This window comes from Lissotriton helveticus, chromosome 3_2 (assembly GCF_964261635.1).
Source record: "Lissotriton helveticus chromosome 3_2, aLisHel1.1, whole genome shotgun sequence".
NCBI classification, from domain to species: Eukaryota; Metazoa; Chordata; class Amphibia; order Caudata; family Salamandridae; genus Lissotriton; species Lissotriton helveticus.
The window spans coordinates 170,211,546-170,226,736 of NC_136062.1; the positions used below are offsets into that span (position 1 = coordinate 170,211,546).

Here is a 15,191-nt window from a genome sequence, read left to right on the forward strand (position 1 = left end):
TCTATTTTCAGTGCCAAAAGGGCCTAAAGCGACTGAACACTGATAAGAGATAAGAATATAGTAATATAGTATGCACATATGATACTATTTAATAGTGGTGTTGACTCTACTTTCTCTCTTGGTTGTTGTTACTATTACTGTCAATTAGCAATTGGCTAGCACATGCCCAGATTAAAACAAGTTGCTGCACATTTATGCCTCATAATGTTGATCTCTCGCTTAATCTGATAGACTGACAAGATGGTAGCTAATGAGCAAGAAAGGGTGGAATCTGTGCACTTACACAACATGTCACTGTATAGATTTAGGAGCTCATAAAACAGGCACGCCTATATACATACAATATCGTCTGCTTTTTTTCCTTTCCCTTTTCCTATACCTTTTTTTTCTTTTCTCAAAGTTTTATATAGCATAAACTTGACCCGGGTATCAGAGTGCTTTACATGAGCACCAGTTGCGTTACATGAGTACACATGTATGCTGTTTTGGGTATTGTCTTTTCCCTTTCAAAGTGTTTTTAGTAACTATGCTCCTTTGCCCAGCACTCCCCATTAATGTATGTGCAATCCCCTTACTGTCACATTTTGCACACGGTAGCTCTGTATTAAGCCTCTATCCTATATGTAAATATTTAAACCACATACTGAACTAGTTCTCCCCATTCACTATGTCTTCAGCACCTCTTATATTCGGAGTGGTTAGAGTGCAGTCCCGGTTCTGGATCCAAGACAGGATTTACTCCATCACTGATGAGCTGCTAAAGATTGAATCAAATGATCTTAGTTGTCCTGAGTTCTATTATTTATTTGGCAGATTTTTGGTTACGGGCTAAAATTGAAACTCCTACAGGAACGAAAACCCAAGGCCAGAACTGGTTGTCTTTTTTTAAATAAAAAATATCTTTGTAGCAGAAATATACAAAATAAATCTTGGAAGTCTTCCATTTGGCCATACTCAGCACTATTTTAATATGGCTGGTACGTAAGCTATCCTGGGTACTATAACTATCCTCTGCCATGCTTCGAACAGGTGAGATATGTCTTGCAAAATATGCGAGCAATAGCCCACTGCAAGCAATTGTTACACAATTAGTAAACCTTTCCATGATTTTCACATTTTAGTATAATCAATAGTAAAAGTATCAAAAAGAAATGTAATGAGCCAACTCCTTTACCAACATACACATGCTTAGGTCTGACATTAGCCAAGACCCTTTTGATTTTTCGAAAATGGCATGTATAATATACCTACATTTAGAGGCTCTCACCCATCCCTCTTCTTCTATTGATCTGTTAGTTTGTCATTGACATTTTTCTTCCACCTACCAGAGTATGGACTAGAGCATGGGGCAGTGGGTCAGGCCACTTAACCCATCGGCATTCCCAAAAAGTGCATCTATACACAAAATAGTTCCCTTAAGCACTAGGGACTGCTATGGCAATGTGTGCTTTTTGAGACCAAAAATATTTTTTATTTTAGTTTTTTTATTTTTCAGATCGACAAGAGCTTCCCCTTAAATAAAGTTTGGCAAAAACCATAAGAAAAAATTCAGTATTAAGAAAGCCAAATGTTTGGCAGCCACCATAAGCAGCATTGGATTTGACAATGCTTGCTATTTGAATAAATGTAACAGTTAAAGGGCACAACCATTGCTCATGAAAAGGTCAGCATTACTTCTATCATCCCCAACAAAAGCAGCTCACAAAATATAAAAGGTACAGAGTATTCACTTACATTTCTTCAGTCCGCAAACTCACTCACATTCAAACCTCATATAGACTAACAATCTTTCATTTGCAGCTGATCAATGCATGCATTGTCTCTTTCAAACACTTGTGAGATTTATAAAACAGCGCCTGCACACTCCATCTCCGTCATTATCAAAGGGTGTTGTCACCAACGTTTGGATGCTCTCAGTCCTTAGGAAGAGAAACTAAAGTTGAGAGACTGTAATACAAAAGTAAGCTTCTTCTATTGAAGGACTCAAAAATATTTAATATAGTCATAGGGGCAGGGAATTCAGACCAGTGACGGTTGGGTCTATTCTCCACTTGTGGGTGTTTCACTTCAATAATGAGCCCCAATGTTGTATCTGTAACTGAAATGTAAGTCACCTATGTTGCACAAGACGATTTTCTGAATTACACCCATCACAGTGTGTTTCTTAACAGTGTTATATTGGACTACATGTTCCAGAACACCTTTCAAAGGAGCTAGCAATGTGGGATGTCTCAACAGCTCTTCCCAAAAGAAATTTGGAAACCATGATTACAAAACAAATTATATATAAATTATATATATAAATAAAATAGAAAATCACAAGAGACATTTCAAAATAATATCACTTTCCCTCAATCCAAAATAAAGCATACTGAAGTACCCCATCCCTGTATTATCTGTGAATACCTACCATTGAATTAAAATCAGTTTGGTATTAGAATACTGAATAAAATATATTGCCAGGGTAAGTATATATAATTGAACATAGGTTTATTACACTCGATTCCACATCTACGCATCTTAATGATAGACATATATTCAATTGTGTACTCAATTAGAAATAGAGAGAAATAGAGAACAATTGTCAACAAGTGGACAGCAGTTGACACTAGTCCGCTCTAGGTGGGGCCTTGTACAGAATGGGTTGTTCACAATATAGTGTGAATATGGCTCAACCACTAGGCGTCAACACCAGCACAAGCTTGTTTGTGAAATGTATATATATATTACACAGTGTCAATGTTCACTGTGTAGTTATAGTTAAGTCAGAGTTTCCATGAAAAGAGCATTTTAGTTTTGCTAATAACTTTGGTGTCACTTGATGAATCTTCACAAAAAGTTACAAACAAAAGCTTGATCACCTCTGCTCTTTCTTGGTAAGTTTTGGGGTGATCCATTAATTGGGGGCTGAGAAAAAGAGGGGTTCCAAACATGTTTTCCCCTTGCAATTTCCCATAGGAATTTTAGACAGTGATAAAGAAAAAATGGCTAAAGAGAACTACACCAAATTTGACACAAAGCTAGATCTTTATTAATAAAGCACGCTTTTTATGATTTGGTGCACATACAGCGGTGTTTCGAAAACTTAAGGTTCAAAAGTTAGTAATATCTTGGCAGTTGGTGTCCATATATGCACTGATTGGCCACTTAAAACGATACTAGTCAATCCTGATTGGTTGGTCACAATCACAACCTGAACAATATGTTGTGGCTACCATTGTTGTTCCTGTGTCCTGAAAATGAATTACAAAAATATAAAAGTGGGAGGGTGAGTAAACCTTGACCCTAAAAGGCATGTTGGGGTCCCAAAGGGACCTCCCCTTGATTGGCTGGCCACAACATTGAAAGCAAACTGTGGCAGCCAACACAGGACTGTGGACACGATCACTATTGAAATGCATTGTAGTGAAAGCCTGTTTTTGAGACTCACAAAATTGAGTGCCTATATAGGGTGATAACACATTTTAGTCACAACATATATCATTGGTTCATTGTTCAATATTAATTATAGGAATTGTTGTATGTTCTAAGGTGATTTTACCCTGTATAAAGCGCTGATCCTCTGCTGGGATTTAATTAATCATATTTTCCCCTCATGACTTTCTCATCAACATTATAGAATGTGCTCCAGAAGCTTAATTGAGAGCATATTTCCCTCAGCCATATAAGAATATAGTGTGACATACTGAGTAAAACAAGTACTCCAATCACAGCAGCAATCTGTCAGTTGATTTAACAGTGTTCTCTGGCAGCCTCACACAGTGTTCTAATGAACAACTACAGCACTAACGTTCTTATTTATGACAAAAGTGTGGGGAACGGAGGTATGACATTACAACGCATGCTTTTACATCGCATGCCTTTACAACGCATAGTGCTTTGGGGCGCTGGATAGTGAATAGTTTAATTTACTATTCCAACTCCAGTCCCCGTGGATAGTAGGGAAGGTGTTGGATAGTAAATTAAACCTATTCCCTATCCTAGAGCGCCCCCCCCAGCGCAATGCGTTGTAATGGTTTGCGTTGTAAAAGTTGCGTCGTAAAGGCACTGCGTGGTAAAAGTTGCGTTGTAAAGGATGTTTCCCGTGGGGAACAGCTAAAGCAATCGTGATTGAATTAAATCCGTAAAATGTAAAACATTTCCTATAAAACATTTCATATAATGATTAGCCAAATGAGGGGGTTCGTTTGCTCATAGAAATTATGATTAGTTCTCTAAAAAGGCAAATTTGGGCACAGTTTGTGTGAGTTCCCAGATATCTTCATCATCCGTTTCAGTAAAACATATTGTGACATGCAGACCAAAACATGTACTTTCAATTTTCAATGCCAGCAGCAGCCTGCCATTTAACATCCTGGAGATCAACTGCAACTTTACGATAGTGTTCTAATGAGCAACTAGAGTGCTGACATTCTGTGTTTGTGACGAAAATGTGGCACACCTGAATGCTATCTTGAATTCTATCTTGATGGAATGAAAGTTTTAACCAAGGGTATTAGGTCTACTAAATGTGGGTGCTTTCACAGATATGCTTTATGTCCTGCATGTTGAAAAAGGTTACGCCCATTAACACTAAACAAGTGATCAACATTGGGTCTAGTTGTAGCTTGCTGATACCTTCCAGTATGAAAAGTGTATGTCAAACAGGCACATTCATGGATGATGTCATCAGTGATGTCATCTTGATGTCTTCAATGGCATCATTTAACATGTCATAGATGATGTATTATGTGAAGTCATAAGCAGTGCATGGGGGTTGTAAATTATAGTTAGTTATAGTTAGCTCACTGAACTATAACTTGTAAATTTCAATATTTTGTTTTATTTTTCAGTGTTAATTTTAACTAATTTCACATCAAACTGTAACGTTACTTTAACAGTGGGTTTTTTCAGTGAATATGTATTACTGAAAAAATAAAGGTAACAAAATAAAAGAAAGGTTAAATGTTCAATTGACAAGAAAACAAGTACTAATGTTATAAAACCCAAGAACCACTGAAATATTCTAGCTCGGGATATTTAACGTTAGTTATTGTCTCATTTCAACACCTAACTTTATTTTTTTCAGTACATTTCTAGGGGGTTTTAACGTAAGCTACGGTTTTAGCAACTATCCTAACTATAAAGTCACTTTAAACTTTGTTTAATTGATAAATTGGTAACCTAATATTTTAAATCTTGATATTCTGGCATACAATACATGAAGTCACAATCTCTTGACTTTGCTTGTCCTTCCAGGTCTTTCATCGAGCTGTCTAACAACTGCCTCACTGGAGAGCAAACAGAGCAGGCAATCGAGTGCATGCTGCAAGGGGCCGGGTTTGAGAACAAGGAGAGTTTCACCTCGGAGGACTTTCACTTCATGCTTAAGGACCATGATAATGTGCTGCGCTGCACGACCCTCTGCATTCAAGGTCAGACACATAGCGCAAACAAACGGAAAGTGGCCACTGCAGGCCAACCAGTTCCTTTAGCAATGGATAAAAGCACTCGTGTATCAATTGCTAAAAAAGACTGTTGCACTTCCAAGTTGAAGATGCAATAGAATGAACTGGGACTACATATTAATGGTAGAAATGGTTATGCAGTTTAGTATTTCTTAAAGAATAAACTATGCCAATCACTTTGACGTAATCTAACCATGAACATTGTTCTTCGTAGCTCTGCAAGCAAATGGGTTGAAATGTGGAAATAAAATAACCTGACCAAGACCTAGCGTAATTTCCCATTCTGCCAGAGAACATTAGCATCCTTATCAACAGAGAAACTTTAATTTGATTTTCAAGTATTTTTCTTGTGGGCCTGTTCTATAGCGATATTGTTAGAACAATGTGAACGGCAGTTATTTGCAGATAAGTTGGCACATTTTGTGCCCTCTCTTCATTTTTTTGTAATAGCTACTCTCCACTTCCCTCAAAAAGAGACCTTTAGCCTTCTGACCTGAAGACAGCTCATAAATGGAGGGGAGTGGCAGAGCCTCGAGGTCTTCAGAAACAGGGTTAGAGTGAAGAAGCGGGGCCATCTGTTGGAGAAATGAGGCCCAGAAGTAGAGCGCCAAATTGGGGAAAGCCAAACCACATCTATTATGGGGAAGAGACAGTACTTTTAACGATCTTCTAATTTTACCCTGATGCCACAAAAATTTAGACATGATAGTTTCTAGTATTTTAAAAACCTTCTCGTCAGGAGTCAAGGGGGTAGCTCGAAATAAATAGAGCACCCTAGGGAGGATATTCATCTTTAAGAAATTTCCCCTGCCAATTATTGAAAGATGTACACTGTTTACTCGCTCTAGGTCTATTTTAATAGTGTTTAATAAGGGGTCATAATTGAGTTTTGGGATTTGTATGATATCTGGACTTATGGTTACACCGAGGTATGTAGCTTTTTTTGCTTTCCTGTTGTCATTGCAGATGACGTTATCCGTACTCAGCACGATTGTTTTTTCTTTATTTAATGAATAACCAGAGTAGCGGCCGTAGGCTTGAGCTACCGCCTCTATTTCCAACAGTGCCTCGGAGGGGTTAGGTGTTAGTACCGCAATATCATCGGCATAAGCCAATACTTAGGTTTCAAGATGATTAACCACTATAGGTGTGATTAGCGGTTTTTCTAAAAGTTTCAAAATTAATGGATTTATATACAGGGCAAATAATATTGGGGAGCATGTACACCCTTATCGTGTGCCTCTGGATACCTTAATTGTGCTGGACTCAGAGCCCATAATTTGTAATTTAACCTTAGGATCTATATACATAGCCATTATGGATTTAACAAATTTGGGGCCGAATTTATACTGGGTGAGTGCTGCCCATAGGAAGTTCCAGGATACGCGGTCTAAGGCCTTGTCGGCATCCAGGAGAATCATCAACATCTGGCCCCCCGTTGCAGACATTGTATCAAACAGGGTGATGGCTCTTCGAGTGTGGTCAGTCGTGCCTTTACCGGGGATAAACCCATGTTGCCACGGTGAGACCAGATGTTCAATGACCCGCCCGAGCCAGATGGCCATTATCTTGGCATATAATTTGGAGTCAGAATTAATTAGGGAAATTGGACAATAGGATGATAGTTGATCTGGAGGTTTGCCCCTTTTTTGGAAAAATAATAGAAAAAAAGAACTACTTCAGCATGATCACCACCTCACTGAAAGCATCTAGAGAGCTTTTTAAAATCATCGATACTTTGTCAACACCTAAAGTCACTGATTCAGTCAATGAGTCGCAGGAGCTTTGCGATGATATCGCAAGCTTCTTCCACTCCAAAATCTCTGATATTCATACTTCCCTCAAATCCCTCAATACCTAATTGGATACTAACAGGACACTCTTGCCCCCTCCCTCCTTTCCGTCCCTTAATGAGACCCTTGAACTGGGTCCCCCTCCCAACCTCTCCAGCTTCCCTCATCTGACGCATGACAAATTAAATCGTCTTCTTGATGCCACCAAATCATGTTCGCCTCTTGATCCCTGCCCTCTAAAAATCTTGAAGTCATGCAGAGAGGCTGTCCTTCCCCCTCTCTTGGAGGTTATGAATAGGGCCATCAATGAGGGGTCCTTTCCAACCCCATGGAAATTGGCAGTTGTTAAGCCTCTTTTAAAGAAGCCTTCCCTAAACCCTGAAATCTTAAAAACTTCCGACCAATATCTCTGCTTCCTGCCCCCGCAAAGATACTTGAGGCCCACCTTAATTCCCATTTGACTACATACCTATAAAAGATGGGTCTTTTGGATATTTCCCAGCATGGGTTTCGTGCTGCTCACAGCACCGAGTCCGCCCTCACTGTCGTAGTTAACAACATCCGCACTGAGGTGGACAGAGGGCAGACCACTCTATTGGTGCTGCTTGACCTTACTGCAGCATTTGATACCCTGTCCCCTTCAATCCTGATAGACCGGCTGAAGGGGATAGGGGTGGGGGGAAGTGCCTTGAGTCTCCTATTTCCTTCCTCTGTCAGAGACAGCAAAGGGTCAAGCTCGGTAGCTTTCTATCTCCCTCTCAGGCCATGCAATGTGGGGTTCCTCAGGGCTCCTCCCTGAGTCCTCTGTTATTCAACGTCTATGTAACCCCACTTGCCGAGGTAATAAGATCTTTTGGGTACCAAATACCGTCTTATGCAGATGATACCCAAATTATCATTTCCACCACCTCACCGACCGAAGATGCTGCCTCCAAATTTTGAACGTGCATGGAAGCAGTCTCGCAATGGATGGTGCGCAACTACCTAAAGCTCAACGGGGAGAAGACGGAGGTCCTAATCTTTGGAGGAAACCATAACATCTGGTCGGAAGATTGGTGGCCCCCCTCTCTGGGAGACTGCCCTCAACCCACCAACTCGGCCAGGAATCTCGGCGTCCTCATAGATTCTGCCCTCTCTTTTGACCTTCAGGTAAACAGAACAGTATCCACCTGCTGTAACACCATCTGGATGCTGAAAAAGATCACCCCCTACAGTCAAGAGTTGACCTGGTATCTTCCAGGCTAGACTATTGCAACGCGCTTTATGGGGGCATAAATAAGAAATCTCTCCATCGCCTCCAGATGGTTCAAAATTCTGCAGCCAGGGTGGTCCTAAATCTACCCAGGTTATTATCTGCAACTCAGGCTAGCAAGGATCTCCATTAGCTACTTATACATGCCAGGATTTACTTCAAGCTTATCTGCTTGGCTCACAGGGCTGTGTTTGGATCTGGTCCTGAAGGTATAAAGACTCTTGTTAGTTCCTATTCCCCCAAGAGAACCCTCCGTTCGTCCTCAAGAAATCTGCTTGCCGTGCCCAGATTTAAAAAGGCGAAATGGGGAGGAAGAGCCTTCTCTACTCTGGCCCCTAAACTGTGGAACAACCTCCCCCCTGAACTCTCCAGCCAACCCTCTTTGGTAATTTTCCGGAAGCTCCTGAAGACTTGGCTCTTCTCTCAGGCTTATTAATTCATTCTCTTTTTACTTTCTTACTCCTTTATGTGTGGACTGCGCCTTGATGCCCTCTGGGTTAAGTTTGCGCATTATAAATAAACTTTCATTCATTCATTCATTCATTCATTCATTCATTCATTCATTCATTCTCTCCATGACATTGGAGAAGTCCCGCTCCATTGAATTCCCAAGAATAGATCATGTATTAGCGGACCCAATGTTTGACTAAGGATTTTGTACAGTTCTAGGGGAATTCCATCCGGGCCTGCAGCCTTTCCGGAAGCCAATGAGGAAAGGGCGAGCTGAAATTCATCGAATGTAATCTCTGTCTCTAAGTCGTCACTGATGTTATCTTCTAGGATAGAGCTTGCCGCAGGATGGTCGAAAAGATTGTTCAAAAACACTTCTGCTTCAGCACTACTTGTTCTGTTATCAACCTGATACAGGGTCTGGTAATATAGCTGGAAGGCCCTAATTATGTCAGGTGTTTGCGTGAGCATCTGCCCTCCTGACTGTATACTTGTGATGGCATTATATGTAGTTTTCTGGCGTGTGTGTAGAGCCAGTTGCTTGCCCACTCTTTCCCTATTTTCATATAGCTCTTTCCGATGTGTTTTATATATTTCTGCGGCCTTCTCAGTCAGTCCGGATTTAAGCTCGGTTTTTAAAACCAGCAGTTGGTACATTGCAAGTTTCCCATCTTCTCCTTGTGCTATTTTCGCAATATGATCTTCCTCGGCTCTAGCAAGTTCGCTCAATTTCTGATGGTACCCCATGCTATTTTGTTTCCGTGTTCTTGCTTGGTACCTCGTTGTCTCACCTCTGAGAGCTGATTTAAAGCATTCCCACATGGTATTCCTTGAAGCACTGTATCTGTTCATATCAAAAAATTCCCTAGCACACCTAGTGATATATTTAATGTAGTCATTATTGGCTAGCAGTTTCCTATCAAAGGTCCAACTTCTACGTTCTCTCTTAGTAGTTGGAATATTGACTGTGAGGGTTAGAGCGTTGTGATCGGAAATGATTTTAGGTTCTTTAGTAATTGAGGCATGACTGGCCAAGTCCTTTGTTGTAAATAAATAGTCAATCCTGACATATTTACTGTGAGGGCAAGAATAATAAGTGTAACTAGGATCAGGGTAGTTCTTAAGATCCCATATGTCGCTAAGGCCAAAGCTGTCGCGAAGTCTACTGATAGCTTTGAAGACTCGTGCCTTGCGACCTATATAATGTAATTTTGCCTGGTTATTAACTTGGTGGCCTAACAAAATGTTTAAATCACCACATAAAATTAGTGGGCCCTGTATAGTTGCAAGATCAAGCTCAAGTGTCTCAAATAAAGTAGGATCATCTTGATTAGATCCATAAGCTGAGCAGATAGTGATACCAAGATTCAATTTAATAATTACCCATCTGCCCTGAGTATCATTGTGTTTATTGATGGCTTGTCCAAGGAAGGTTTTTGCCAGCACAGCCACTCCCCTAACATTTGACGTTTGCGTGGTACAGGCTAATGCGTTATATCCCCTAATTTTAAGAAGTTCCCTCTTATCCCAGGGCAGGTGTGTCTCCTGGAGATAGCTATGTTCCACTGCTGCTTGGAGTTAAAAGACAATTTTTCATATGACTCCCTTTCTCCAAAGCCTATATCAGGTCAATAGCAATTTGTGACTAGTGAATAAAGAAACAATTTTCACTCAAATTGTATTGTAGAGATTGAACTTTATACCCAGAGGAAACCCTCAGTTACATGAGTCAGCAACTTTGTCAGAGAAGTATGGAGAAGCCTGCACTGCTTCTCTTTTTCTTCTCCCCTCCACTTCCTGCTTCCTCACGCACACATTGGTTGAGTCCTTCACTGTCAGGTATTGCCAATATGGCGTTGTTAGCCAGAGATATGTATTAACAAGAAAACTGTTAAGCTAGTCAAATGGACCTACCATTGTTTTACTTGTAGATTTGTAGAGTTCTATACTGCTGTGTTGGAGGTCAGTTGGTCTGTGCTTCTCTCCCACTTACCCACCTAAGAATAGCAGCGCTATGTCATAAAATGTGGTCTTCTCATATGGCCAATATCTATTCCAGCTAACATAGTACATGGATACAGTGGAATTTTTTACTCATTGTAATTTTGTCTCTTCTGATTTTAAGGATATGAAAACAAGGAGCTTTTCAAAGAAAAGTTAAACCGAATCTCATTCATCGACAAGGGCCGCAATGAATCCCCAGCATAGTAAGTAACGATGAAATTGCTTACACATTTACACACCTCAACACTGACTACTGTTTTGAGGGAAGCCCAGAATAGTCAGCTTGCTGAGGCATGACCTTGCGAGCCGTCCTCATTATGGCTATGCTTCACTGTATTTCCTCTGTGCAAGTGAAGCTGTTCCCTGTTGAATAGAATGACAATTGAAGGAAGTAAACTGTTTAGGCTCTGAAACCAGCAGCACTGCCACGTAACTCAATGAGTCAAATAAATCAAAACGTATTGTCCTTAATCTTCTTGTACTCCTTACGTTTTGATTTATTGGACTCATTGAGTTACGTGGCAGTGCTGCCGGTTTCGGAGACTAAACAGGTTCCTAAGTGTTTGGTTCATATTGCGGTGCAATTGGGCAGAGCGCTTACCTGGCATGCACGCCTACTAAGTGTAACATGTCAAGCATCAGTGTAATTCCTGAGGACGTCGGAGTGCATCTCACAACTATTCTCTTAACAGAAGGAGGTAAACCTATTTTAAAACAACCATCAAAGCTTAAAAAGACAATTGCTTTGCTAACATTAAAAAAAGTAAGCTAAAAAACATTTAATTTCAGTTTGATGACCCCAAATATAGAGGAATACAACAGGCCAGGGCAGTCCTCTAAGCTAGCTCTGCTATCTAAGTCCTAAAAGTCATGAAAATGGAAGCCAAGGTCCTTCAGTGGGGGAATGCAGCAGCCCGTATCTGAGTAGGTCTCCACAGTGTCAATTGGCATTGGACAGGTCACGGTTAGGCTGTTGACTTTGTAAATGTAAATGTAAATGTATTGCGACTTATATAGCGCACGTATCACCCGAAGGTATCAAGGCGCTTGCTTAGGGAACCCGTCCTGGTATTCCCCTGTGAGATACCCTGGCAGGGTATCCACAAGGTGAAAGCCAGGCATCCCGCCGCGAGGGGCCGTAGTGGAGATTAAGCAAGCTATTGCCCAGAGTCGCAGAGTGTGACCCCGTGAGTCGAGTAGGCACCGGAGCAAGAATTGTCAAGTCCGTGGAATTATTGAGCCCGAGACCCGCCGAGGCGGGGAATCGAACCCTGGTCCAGGGCCGATCTCAGCTTCCGGGTCTGCCTCCTCTAACCACTGAGCCACGCTTCTTTGTGCAGAGCTTTTATGCCCACCCCAGAAGTGTTGGCAGGGAATGAGCAACCTCTCCACTGTGGTCACTTCAAGCCAGCTCTGAAGGCAGCTCCTTCCCCACTGGGATTGTAGCCTGCCTGACTAGGGGAATACTTATGGGGCCTGTGTAGCTATCATCTGATATCTACCTGTGACAGGAAAGGCCCCTTTGAAGGTAATCTAGTTCCTGGGCACTGCCCAAATGGTCATTCTCCCAGAGGGAAAAAAACACCTGCCCACGCCCAGGCATTTTCCTCTTATCTGGAAGCAGTTTTCGAATCTCATTCAGGGCTTGAGCACTCAGACAGCTGGAGTCTAATGCAAATTAGCCTCCAGAGGCTTTAGGCAGGGAAAAGTTAATTTTGTAAAAGAACCTTTTCCTTTGGAATAATGCTTCTTTAAAGGAACCATAGACTTCACCATTCAAAATAAAGTTATCAAATAGTGACTTTAAGTATTGGACCAAAAAGAAAAACGTTAAAAAAATCCAGCTTGGTCTGATTGCTACTTTGATTTCAGGTGTAGAAATTTCTGAATCTAACCGTATATTTTTTTGTCTGAAAGTTTTGGTAGTCAGAGGTGAGAAAATGACCAATCTGTTAGTCAATAAAATTAATTTTATTTGTATAATTTGTAATCAATTAGAAATGTCCGATTTGTTGGAACCTATGTGGATCATTTGCAGTCAAATAACATTACATTATTTTCTAATGTCACACATAGAATAGGAAACTGAAGTTATTCCTGGCATTTAATGGGTTGCATTTCCTACTAGGGATAGCAAGTGTTAGCCGTGTCTACTTTGAACAAACACGGATGTGACATTTTACAAGAAAGGACAGTGCCTTACTTTTTAACCACCACACCCTCATCTCCAACTTTAGCTCCTTATTCAAACCTATTTACTTTCCACTGTTTCAGTATCATCCACATATACCGACATGTCTTCCACCAAAATTTTTCTCCTCACTGTCTACTCATCCTTAAACGTTCTCACTCTCTCGTTTCCAATGTTGATCTTCCTTCAACAAAGAAGTTGTCTCTTTCTCTCTCTCTCTGTTGCCCCACCTCTCAACTTCTACACTCCACATCTCTCCAACTCATGCATATGTATTTTAATTTTTCTTTACTCTTCCATCCCTTCATTAACTTCCTCCCACTTCTCTATTTCCCTCACTATCTCACTCAGCTTTGTTGTGTTTTTCCTTGTTTCACCCGCTTAATTGATAGCGTGGCCGGCATAACAACTCTTTTAGTGCACTCTTCTATGGTGTCACAAAACAAATCACAATCTTATAACTGTTGATGACTCATTATAAATGCTACAATCACCAGCCCTTTTTATAGTCCAGCAGCATATTTTCAGCTATTGCAGACAATTACAAGCTTTGTAGAAGCCCACAAACAGGAGGAAGCAAATGTAACTGAGTTATTGGGTAAACCTTTATGTGCAGTGATCTAAGATGCCACAAAAGGCGTAATTGCAATTAAATGCCTGTGTGTGCGTGTGCTATTTTGGTGAGTTGTTTGAGAGAGCTCCATAATTGTGCTTCTACTGTGCCATAAAACTGCTGGGCTTCATTCCGAATAAAGTACAGGTTCTCAGGAAGTAGTTAGTTACCTTATTTGCATGTCTCGCTTTGCTTGGGGAGTGTTTCTGGCCTTTAAACAAAATCGTTAAGATGAAAGCATAACAAAAGGCACAATCATGTGAGAACAGAAAGTATATTGGTAGTCAAAGAGATGTGCAAGCCTCATCATTCATGGCCAGAATGGGGTCCAAAAGCAGCCCTGACAAAAATGTTCAAACCAGCCCAAACCATTCTTCCCGTATTTATCTCCCTTTCCCTACATCCATGTTCTATCTACTCTCTCTTCTCCCACTCTCACTACTCTCTTGCCTCAGCTAAACGCTTAGCCAATATTTTAGTACAAATATTGCTACTTCCACTGCACCATACAAACATCCGGGAAGAGGCTGAGAAGCAGAAGTGTGGTGCAGTGGCTTGGTTGCAGACATCAGCCTCAGGAGGCCTTGGAGTCCTGCCTTCCCTATTTCACTAAGTTGTGAAAACGCCAATCACCTGCTTGCTTGTGACTCAGCCTGCTTTAGTGAGAGAAGCTTAGCACTTTATATCTGCTACAAAAATACATTGAATGTGAGCAAACTTTTACGATAGACCGGAAGTCTAACACAAAAAAAAGCTTGTGCAAGAAGGACTCCATTGGGAGACAGTGGAACTTTCTGCATGTACTGCCTTTGCTTCACTGCATTTCTGTGTTTAGTTCTCAGTGGAGTAAAGAGAATGTATAGAACACAGTAAGGAGAGAAAAGAGGCAGGGGAGACTGGAGAAGGGCTGGCTTGAGTTACATTTCCTTTCAGTAAGTACCAGACCCCACAGCTGCTCTCTCCACAAGTGTCTACATGTTTCAGCCCACTACACATTGACCTTTCCTGGGCAGTTTTTCGTCGGCCCGCCCCTTAAAGCGGCTGTTCTTTCATGCTGGCGTCAGCACCTTAGCACTTGCTGGGTTCAGGGTCCAATGGGGTTTAAATTGGCACAGATACCAGGTTTCCACCCAGTTAGTTGAGGATGGCAGCTACCCAATGAATAGCAATCTTTTTCTATTTTAAAAGTCTACACCAGGCTTACGTCTTGATGTTGCCCCCACTAGGATGTGGTGTTACTTAAAGTCATATACTCGTGGGCATCTTGTAAGGCCTCAGTAGTCCTCTCCTGAAATGCTGGTAATAGTTGTAGCTAGAATACAGTTAGCCATGGTCTCCCTGAACCTTCTATACTGTGCACAGTTTACAAAGGAAGAATGGAAGGTCAAACGTAAGGGAGAGTTTCGCACCTAATGTTTCCCACTTGCATTGTCCATGAAAG

The 15,191-nt window shown here is 41.1% G+C and overlaps 1 protein-coding gene across 1 annotated transcript in view; it reads left to right on the forward strand.

Annotated features, from left to right (window-relative positions):
- Window positions 1-15,191, forward strand: part of LOC144826534 (dual oxidase 2-like) — a 193,696-nt gene that overhangs the window by 137,516 nt on the left and 40,989 nt on the right. The window contains exons 21-22 of the mRNA XM_078684965.1: window positions 5,239-5,414; window positions 11,068-11,149. Coding sequence (XP_078541091.1) covers window positions 5,239-5,414; window positions 11,068-11,149 — 258 coding nt within the window. The remainder of the gene's footprint in view (window positions 1-5,238; window positions 5,415-11,067; window positions 11,150-15,191) is intronic.